Source organism: Bactrocera oleae, chromosome 5 (genome assembly GCF_042242935.1).
Source record: "Bactrocera oleae isolate idBacOlea1 chromosome 5, idBacOlea1, whole genome shotgun sequence".
Lineage (NCBI taxonomy): Eukaryota > Metazoa > Arthropoda > Insecta > Diptera > Tephritidae > Bactrocera > Bactrocera oleae.
Genome location: NC_091539.1, coordinates 22,963,018 through 22,973,878, shown reverse-complemented (window position 1 = coordinate 22,973,878; position 10,861 = coordinate 22,963,018). Strand labels below are relative to the sequence as shown.

Here is a 10,861-nt window from a genome sequence, read left to right as displayed (position 1 = left end):
AGCAAAACTATACAGAAAGTGGTGAACTCCTTGATCTCAAATTTTCAGCCAACCAATCGAGCATCATACAAAATTCAATTTGCACCTTCTCATTGTTCTAAGTTCTCTGGATATACGTTCTCCGGTTCTAGTTAGAGTGTTGTCGTGATAAGAGCAATTAAGCTATAAGCAAGAAGTTGTAAGCTCGAATAACGAGCAATAAGTGTTAAGTTATTGGAATTAGAAATAAAGATAAGTGTGTAGCCATTAAATTGGGACTTTTATTTAACAATCCAGGTGATCGAACTCAAGAGTGAGTTACAGGTAGACGATTTATCGAGAAATCCGTTACAATATTTATTTTATTCTAATAAATATTATTGCCTTTTAAAATATATTTATTTTGAAAACATTGTTTTTATTGAGTAACAAGTATTGTCTGTGTAGACAGCAAGTAATACTGTCGTTTTAATATATCATTATGTATTCTTTGAAACTAGATAATCTTTTAAAAAATGTGTGTAGATCCAAAAGCCTACGAGGATATAAATATAAATTTTCTGATTTGAGTGAAAAGCCAGATCCTAGGACTATAACAAAGGACTATGTTGGTCCGCCCGACAAGTTATCTAATATACGGCCTTATGTTAGACATATCCCCAAGGATGAAACAGCCCTGGAAATGCGCCTAAGGCAAAGGCAGGAGGAGGCTGAAAAATGGAATCATGATTTCTGGTCAAATCATAATAAGAACTTCTATCAGGTAATGTAATATTGTTTGATTATTGTGTAAAGTTTCATATATACATGTATCGTATAACATCAAATCACTCACTCATTGTAGTTTACTGAGGTCTATTTACGTAAAACGAAAATGCAAAACTATTGATACAATTGTCAGTGATTATTAGTGGGTCAGCTTTAGTATATCGTCCCAGGCTTTCGGGTATAAAATGGGTATGGGCAGATTTCGGGGATAAAATGTGTATGGGCAGATAGAGGAGATCAACAATATATATAGATATAGCCGTGGGAAACTTATAGTTTTCGAGATATTTACGTTTAAACTTATTATATTTCACTTTTATATCCACTAACACTTAACTAATTCGTTTTTAGACATTATTTGGTAAATGCTTAGTTTAGGTCCCCCAACTAAGAAGTCCCCAAAAATCAATTTTTTTTCTTTAAATCGTCTTATTTTGACGCGAGTATTACAAATCTGGGCACGAGTATTACAAAAATGGGTATGGGCGGATAGAGGAGATCCTCCAGATCAAGAGCATATATAGATATAGCTGCGGGAAACTTATAGTTTTCGAGATATTTGGGTTTAAAGTTCAAAATTTCGACTATTTAAACTACGCATTTTTTCCATTTCAATTGAGTTATACACTTATATATCCACTAACACTGCTCTAATTCGTTTGTACACATTTATTTTACATTATATAAAGCAAAAATAGTTTAATTCAATAATTAAATTATTGTTAAATTCTATTAATTCTGACAATAACAAAAGGGTTGCAAAATTTCAAATAACCAGTGTTACCTTATCGACATCTTTTGTAATTGAACTGAAAGAAATTAAAACAGATAATACCCCAAATACAGGAATCCAAAACCTAGAGAAATAAACTATTACAAAGCATTGATGTTAAGTATTATGTTATACCCTCTATGACAATATTACTTTTTTCTTGTAGAACTTCTTTTTGCGTTGGCGGCCTTCGGCCGCGCTGCAAAAAAAAATAACCCTGGTCGGTCCAACACCGGGGTGTATCAAGGTTTTTTTGCGCAGAACTCCTTTTTGCTTTGGCGGCCTTCGGCCGCGCTTCAAAAAAATAACCCTGGTCGATCCAAGGTTTTTTTGCGCAGAACTTCTTTTTGCGTTGTTTCCTGTATCTAGGGTACAATCTCTCTGTTTATTTTATTTTTCTTCGTTTACAAAATATATTAGTATGGCAACACTGATGTTTTGACATTCGTTATTGTCAAAATTAATAAAATTGAAGAATGATTTAAATATGGAAATAAAGCTATTTTTGCAGCATCTAATATAAAAATAATTTCTAAAAACGAATTAGTCAAGTGTTAGTGGATATAAAAGTGAAAAATGTAAGTGTATAATTCATTTTAAATCGCAAAAATACGTACTTTAAATAGTTGAAATTTTCAACTTTAAACGTAAATATCTCGAAAACTATAAGTTTCCCGCGGTTATATCTTGAACAGGAGGATCTCCTCTATCCGCCCATACCCGTTTTATCCCCGAAAGCCCGTGACGTTATTCTAAAGCCGACCCCAAATCTGTGAGCGGAAATTGAATTTTTTCAATAATTTAGGTATATATTTACAAATATAATATATTTAACGCACTTTGCACATATTTTTCAAGTCACTTCTTCTTCTTGTTGTAGCGGCAAAATTCTTCAGAATTCAGATCACTTAGCTGTAATTACCAGTTCAGCGAGTTAAACATTTTCTTGTGAAAAAAATACTGAGAATTGTAACAGTCACAATTTCTTTTGCCGTTCGTAGTATAGCGGATAGACTCGTTGTACGCACGGTGGTTCCGTGGTCGGAATGTAGTTCATGACTGCATGTTTGGTTGATGTGTGCTTGAATGGAGTGCCCAACAAAACAAAGGAAAGTCCTTAAAAATTTGGGTGAATGTGTTACTTTCACTGACAGCGGTGATTGATGAGATTAAAGTATTGGTGTATGAGCCTGTGCTGTGGGAATCGGTGCAGAGGTCTGAGATGCATCCACGTTTGAGGTCCACGATGAGCCGTTTTTGGTGCAGAGGGATTTGATATGGATTGGATGTGGCACGTTGTCGATGCAAAATATCCAGCGTTTCCACCACAGTCGGGTCTACGTAAGCTGAACGGACTCGGATTTTATCCGGCCGAGGATTGTCAATTCGGCAGATTGCTGCCGCTATAACAACAACATGCAGCTCTTTAACCATACGTTTTTATCTCGGTCAAACATAATCAGTCGACGGGGACTGACATTGCCACCAGTAATCGTCGAATTTTCTGTTGGCTTGTGGTGTTTCTCTGGTGTATGCATTTTCTGGCTTCTCCTATTATTGTTGTTTGGTTAATATCTAGACCCTGCTTTTTCTTCTCTAACATCCCTTCCCTATGGTCCGACCTCGGCGAAACAGTACGATTCCTGGGCCTGCCGTTAGATAACCGCTACAACAACAAAACATTGCTTTGTGACGAAGATAGGTGAAATCGATCCACGAATTAACTCAGTTCTCTTCTAATAGGTATAAAGATTATCGTTACTCTAGTGTACAATATATTCATATCGGTAATATTTTATGTTTAATAAAATTGTGGGGAAACTAGTTTTGAACATACTTGAGTATGTTTGACAAATGTAAAATTTTTTATATTACTTAATATATGTGATATTTTAATGAAATTAAGTGAACATGCTTTCTTAACCACATTGATTTTTAGCGCTGAAAATTAATGTAGTATTTCCTCTACTCCATTATTAGCATTACAAGGCGTGTTATAAAAATAACCGTTCTTTTTGGACATTGAATAAAATGCAAAAAATAGGTACCATTCGCCTCGATACAACGTTCGGAACGATCAACCAGCGCGTACATAGAGATTTTGTGTCATTTTCTGCACACTTTTTCTTTTCTTGAAATTGTAACCGTCTGTCATCCGATGTACATAAAGTTAAGTGTGTTTGAAAAAGGATGATTGTATCCTTTTAATGCTGTAAAATTGCAATTTGTATTATTTAATTATAAAGTTCGGTTATTTTTGGGGCACCTTTGTATGTCGTCATTTTTACATAAAAAGCATTGATTTTGATAAATTTTTAGGAACGGGAAGAGTACGTTAAATCGCATGGAGCTGCAAAAAATGGGGATGTTTCTGCGGATAAGATGAGTGAATTCTACAAGGCATTTTTAGATAAGAACAAAAACACCCATCTGTGCTACAACTTTTCATGGTATTTAAAAAATTTTGAAATGCTGAAATTAGATTTTATAGTTTCTGTTAAACGCGCTTTAAAACGAGTAAAAACAAAAATATTGAAATGAAATGCACGTTGTTTGTTAAAATTAATTTTTTTTAACTGTTGTTCATTGAATTAAGTTATGTCAATACCCGGTGTTATAAATATTCAAAACATTAATAAGTATAATAAAATTTAAATTTTTATTAAAAAATAAATATATTTTTAAGTATAAATAAAAAAAATAAATATATTTTTAAGTATAAATAAAAAAAAATATATAGATTTTTAAGTACAAATAAAAAAAAAATATATATTTTTAAGTATAAATAAAAAAAAATAAATATATTTTTAAGTATAAATAAAAAATAAATAAATATATTTTTAAGTATAAAAAAAAAATAAATATATTTTTAAGTATAAATAAAAAAAAAATTATGAAAAAATTAATACGTTTTTGCCATTGCGATATTTAGTGTTACCAGGGGTGAAACACCACACGTTTACTTAATCTTTTAAACTCTTTTGGTATATGCACGAAAACTACACAAAATCATATTTTCAGTTTGTCCAAAAAGTAACTGAAGCTCCGAAGATATAAAGCAGCTGACTTTATTTGATAATTTGTGTACAATGTATGAGTGATAAAAAGGAAGGGAGAACAACAATATTTTACAGGGTGGCAAGAAGCACAAATGTATATGTAACTGTACATGTATATATACATGTTAATTTAATACTATTTACTACGAACTACTTTGGCTCCACAACATCTCGCGAAGTAGAGAGTTTATATTTCTGGACTACGTTCAATCAGAGAACTTAAATGAACGAGAAGGTGCAGGTTCGACAGCGAACAATTTGTAGCAATTTATCAAGGAGTTCACCACACATGCACGAGAAACAAATAACATTTCTCGCATTTATAACAGCGGTGAATCTGTAAACATACGCTCTCTTAACATAACCAACCGACGAATATTGAAGCAGAGAACTTAAATGAAGTTCTGTGATTGAAGAGAATATAATATGTAAGCAAAACTGGGAATATTGATATGCCATTTGAAATATATTCCCTTTTATTGAATTATTATTTATTATTTTTAAATTATTTTATGTTAATTCATTTTTACTTTATTGTGAGTTACTAATAATAATTTAAACATATTTTGATATATTTCTTAAAATAATTCATTTACTTGACACCATTATGGAGTCACAAAAGTACAGAATTGTGTTTTGCCGTCGGCATTTCACATTCATGCTTCAATTTTTCTTTTCAAATGCATGTGTAAAAGTAATTATGTACGTAAATATGTACTTCTTTTTCGTTTTGGCCCATTTTACATATGTATTTATTAAAGCAAGTGTCAGTTATTGCGCCAAAAAAATATATTCTTGCTCAAAAGTCTATTTTATTTCAATATTAATTTCAGTGGATTTTCCTACAGAAATTTGACTGGCGTAGAAGCAAATGTACAACATGTATATATGTACACTCATTACTTCATGTGAAATCTCCGTTGACACGTTTTTTGCTTTTATGTCAAAGAGTCAATCTGTCGAAGGACTGACGCGACGACAAAACGTCACAACATTGTGTTGTTGTTAAAAAATCCGAGATGTGCCGAAAAATAAACGAACGCTCGCCGATTGTCATTATTTCCCTTGCCGCTCTAACAGCTTTGCCAACAAATCATCGTAAATATGTGTGTTTTTATATGAACGTGCATACATATTGACGAAGATTTTTGCGAGCCACGGAAAAATATTTTAGAATTGTGAAATATTTTAAATCGACAAAAGCTTTGTTTTGTGGGCTTGCAGAGTTGTCACTTTTCCCTTGTAGAGGGATCATCAGAAAGATGTTCAATTTATGATTTCTAGCTTTTGCCATCGTCGCGAAAAGACGCTTGTAGGCAAACGCATGCTCGGGAAGATGTGTAAGGCGTTTGCTTTTATGAATGAAACGACTTAGCTTATTGCTTGTGCGCCAGCATTCATGATTGAAAATGTTGTTGGTGTGTGATTTACTACAAATTTAGGATTTGTCAATTTGGCTGCCATATTGATTTCTGGTGCTGATGCTATTTGAGACAATTGTTGTTTTTGTACAACAATGTTTGTATTTTGCCTATTGGCTGATGTGCTTACATTTGTATGCTTAAATGTAAGTAGATTTGTGTATGCATTACTTATTTTGCGCGGTCGTACGCATATTTGTACATACATACTTACATATAGAGCAGTGCGCTCACATGTTTTCATTGATAATTGATAATATATTATTAAAAATATATTATATAATATAACATATTGATGTACATATGTACATAAATAAATTATTAATTCTGTAACAACTGAAATTAGAAAATTATGAAAATAGTAAAATATCATTTCTTGCATAATCTTTCACATTTAATCAATGTAGCATTTGTGCAAAAAAGTCCTATTTTATCAATTTTTCATCATAAAAAACGTTTATATGGCAAAAAATAATCATGCATATGTGTAGTGGCATTTGTATTTTTTGATTTCTCATTCATTTTTCTCTTTATATTGGGAGATACGTAATTTGTCAGAGAACGTTGTTATAAAATCTCATTTCTGTTAAATAACAGCAAATATTACAGAAAATGGTGAACTCCTTGATCTCAATTTTTCAGCCAACCAATCGAGCATCATACAAAATTCAATTTGAACCTTCTCGTTGTTTTAAGTTCTCTGGTTCAATAAGGCCCAAATTCGGCGAATAGCTATTGTGCTACATCGTACAAATGTGTACCAGTCTTCTTGTATAGCAGACCTTGTTGCAATGTACCCTTGATGTATAATAAAATTCTGTCAAGTATTTGCCAAAGTTTTGTTCCTCATAAGTATCAAAAATTCATCTTCAAGCGCCCGTGCATCGAACCGTTTGCCATGAACATCAAATCGCGCTCGATAACATGTCCAATTCTGTAATGCCACAAATCAACACTGTTTTTCGCATTTGCCTGATTCGCGAAGTTTTTCGTTGTTTTTAAATAATATAAATTACGTTCGGCTTCAACTATCACTTTATCGTCACTGTTCATAATCACGGCTTCATTCTTTACGAATTTTACAGCGTAACACTCGTCTGTAATTTTACGAACCGATAACAAATTCGAACGCAAGTCAGCCACATGCTAAACGTTTTCTAAGTCCAAATCGTTTTGTTTTTCGCGAATGACTACCTTAGTGCACACTTTACCAACCCTTCTTATTTTTGTCGAGCAATTGGTTGTTAAACTCGTCATTTATTTGTTTGACACTTTCAAAAATATTTGTATTCGCACTCCTATGAGATGTACAATTACTGTCCAAACAGCATATAATATTTTCTACTGGGACTGCAAATTCCTTTTCCATTCTATTTAATGTCGCTTTCGCTTTAGATCCTTCTATTGTCAGTGGCTTGATCTGCAGTTACCTACCGAATTTTCGGCAAAGCTTAAATCCAGGCAGGAGCTCGCTTTTAACAAATACGCTTTAACATCATTTAATTTGCGCCCATACTTACATAACTTAAATTTAAGATACGCGTAATTATCTACGCGTAGACGGCATTGATTTGATGACGTGTAAACAATCGTCTAGTCGACACCATGTCGTCTACGCGGCACATCACTGCTCACACCCGAATTTTGCTTTTGTGGTTTGTTTTTGTAATTTTTCGCGAAATGTTCCGGTTTACCGCACCGCTGCGACTTTTTGTTTGCTTTGAATTCGCCAAATTTCGATCAACGTACGGTTGATTTTGGATTTGCTTCATGTAAAGCACGTTATTGGTTTCCACTTTACCCTCTTTTGATTTTGCCGACTCATGTGCTTCGAGAATTTTTACACTAAGTACATCCGGCTTCGGAAATTTGTCTCGCGTTTCAACTGCGCATCTAAATGTCTCGTATGACGCCGGCATACTGTACTATGGCGATTCCTATTTCTTTCAACTTCGCTATTGCATCGAAGAATGCGTTGAGATGTTGTCGACATTGCTACACGTTTAAGTAGTGTCGCTTTTCTAGCTGGACCTTCAGACTGAAATGTCGATTATAATTTCGATCAATTTCGTGCACTGCTGCACTCCGAAATCAGCCTTAGCCCCTAATAAATAAAATCATTTTAGTTTTACTTGGGTTGTCGGCTAGGCCGTTTCTATTCGCAAATGGTGAATCAGCATAAGCGGACAAAATGGATAGAGCACCTGGAGTTCTGGAACCTCTCCACCGGTGTGAGTTTTGGACTACTGTCAAGGCTTGTCTAATCCGACGAGAGATGACAACCGGGTTGAAATTCAATGCCATGCCTCCTCGGATCCGAAGAAGTGCCCGAGCTATTTTAGCCGGCAATTTACACTGCACCCTTCGGCCGACAAGGCCAAACGATGTATTACCCGACTGATGTGCAAATTGCCAAAAGATTGCGCACCACTTACATTCACCGATGGGGAGGTTCAGAGTGTCATCATTAAGGCTAAATCGTCTAAATCCATTGGCCCTGACGGAATAAGCATGTTGATGCTAAAATATCTAAGAACGACGGGAGTAAGCTACCTCACCAAGTTCCTCAACTTGTCGATGTCCACTCTTCAAATACTCAATGTGTGGAAAATCGGAAGAGTGGTCCCACTACTGAAACCAAAGGAGACTCTTATCGCCCGATATCTCTCCTTTTCCTAGTTGTGAAAAAACTTGAGGCCTTGCTACTCCCGACATTCACTTACCACCTGAGTCTAGCAGACCATAAGCATGGCAACAGGTGGAGGATCTTGTGATGCGTGGTGTTTTGACATTTTGCGCCGCCGTCGGGCAACACATCGTTTGGTCTTGTCTGCCGAAGGGCGCAGCTTAATTGTGAAATACCTCACGGACACGGGTCCGAGGAGGCATTGCCATCAAGTTGAATTTCAACCCGGTCGTCATATTTCCTCGTATGAGATAAAGCCTTGACAGTAGTCCAAAGCTAACTTACACTCGTGGAGAGGTTGCTTGACTTCAGACGCTCTACCCATTTTGTCCGCTTATGTTGGTTAACCAAGTGTCGAATCTCCAAATTGAGATCCCTTATTCGGTGATCACAGAGATCGGCTTGGCGTAAGGTGTCGCGATCGTTGGCTAGTACAGCTGCTTCGGCTGAGAAATAAGGGCGAAGTTACGCAATTCTTCCAGCCAGTATAAAGCGAGCGGTAGCAGCAGCGATCACCTTGCGGAATCGACGTTCGCCTATAATGACGTCCATAGGAATGTGTTGTGCGGCGAAGGTGCTCCGGTAAATTTTGTGGAGCCGACCCAGTTAGCTTTGTTAAAGTTAACAAAGGTGCGATTGTCCACAGAAAAAAAGTCGGGAGGTTTCTCGATCGAGATAATTATGGGCAGGTGGTCTGATGCTTGAGTTAGCATAAGTCGCCAAGTTATTCTGTATAGCAGAACACCGCTAGCGATGGTAATATCTGGCTAGCTATTACAGGTGCCAAAAATTCTGGTGGGGCCTTCGTCATTCATTGTGCAGAATGTCGAATCGTCTATCTGTTCCTCAGCTCCATCACTCTACAATCGTTTAACAGGCAGGAGTACCGCTTTTCTGCGGTCGCTTCGGTTAGCACCCTTTTGGCCCAATCAAGTATGCTAGCAGGCTGTTCAGGAATCTGACCAGCTTATTGATGGTCCGACTTAAGCTTTCTAGCTGCGGTCACGCGCTTCCTCACAGGGCCCTTAGCGTTCGCTTGGGTTCCCGTGCCCCCTTACGCTGAGGTTCCTCTACTAATGCTGGCGATTCCGCCTCGCGTATGTTATATGTAGGGTGCGTTCGAGCTACGTAATAATTACAGCAGTATAGCAACTGTGTTGTATATTTGCTGATGTGCCGACAAAAATTTAGTGTTGCCGATTATTTGTATACATTACGTGCAAAAATTGATAGTAGAACGTGAAGCTGTTGCAAGTGTTGCCAGAAATTCTGGCAGAACGTGATACTTTGATAAACTTGCAACACTGTTGTCGCGATTGCCATCTCGAACGGCATATACCTGGAAGACAAATTGCATATTTCAAATATTAGGCTACAAACAACTTTTCCCCATCAGCACTACACTCTGGTGAAACGGTCCTCTATGGCTACCAGAATAACAAGAATTCTGGCCAAAGTCTCCCGTTCGTAATGTAATACCTCCTGAATGTCGGAAAATTGAAAACCTACATGTTATTACTTAAACATCAAATTAAAGGAATAACAAATGATCTTTCCGCACAACTAACGCACTCCGACCTGCAATATGCCACGGTAAATCTTATCACACATACACAAACTGGCTATTTCTCTGATTCAAACTTACTCGAAAGACGACCTCGAAAAGGGAAGCTCACTTCCCAAATGGGCAATGCAAGACTAAAGAACTTCAAGCTTGGGTACAAAGAACGACATTCTATTATTATTCCATAGAAATCCCGTTTTAATTATTTGTTCCTAATACATGTATCTCCCCCAACTCACATTAAATGGTAAGCATCAGCTTGATGCCACAAATGGCCCGACAAGAATTGTATAAGACGCAACTAAAGTCAAAATAAAAAATCAAGATTATGAGCGACAATGGGAAAAACTTTGTCGAAGCTCAAAGAGCCACAGAGAAAGAGTGTAAAATTCTTGAAAGAAGTCTCCTCAGAAGTGGAAAGATTGGCAGTTGAGGCCTTCAGGGTCTCCTCACATGGGCGGACTCTGTGAATCAGCAGTAAAAAGCTTTATGTCCCATTTAAAGAATACGGCTGGTGATCATAAATTCAATTATGAGGAGTTTACACAATCGCTTGTATACATAGAAGCCGTACTAAACCCACGACCTATCTCACCACTCGCAAGATTCCTC

The 10,861-nt window shown here is 36.3% G+C and overlaps 1 protein-coding gene across 1 annotated transcript; it reads left to right on the top strand.

Annotated features, from left to right (window-relative positions):
- The first annotated feature begins 398 nt into the window (after positions 1–398).
- LOC138857372 (COA8 family protein CG14806, mitochondrial-like) lies at positions 399–4,115 on the top strand. Its single transcript, XM_070109832.1, has 2 exons — positions 399–742; positions 3,839–4,115. The coding sequence occupies exons 1-2, from the start codon at positions 461–463 to the stop codon at positions 4,058–4,060; spliced, it is 504 nt and encodes a 167-aa protein (XP_069965933.1). The 5' UTR covers positions 399–460; the 3' UTR covers positions 4,061–4,115.
- The last annotated feature ends 6,746 nt before the right edge of the window (positions 4,116–10,861 follow it).

Coding starts and splice junctions, on each gene's coding strand:
- LOC138857372 (XM_070109832.1), top strand. CDS start 461: ATGTATTCTTTGAAACTAGATAATCTTTTAAAAAATGTGTGTAGATCC. Junction 743..3,838: donor ATAATAAGAACTTCTATCAG/GTAATGTAATAT, acceptor ATAAATTTTTAG/GAACGGGAAGAGTACGTTAA.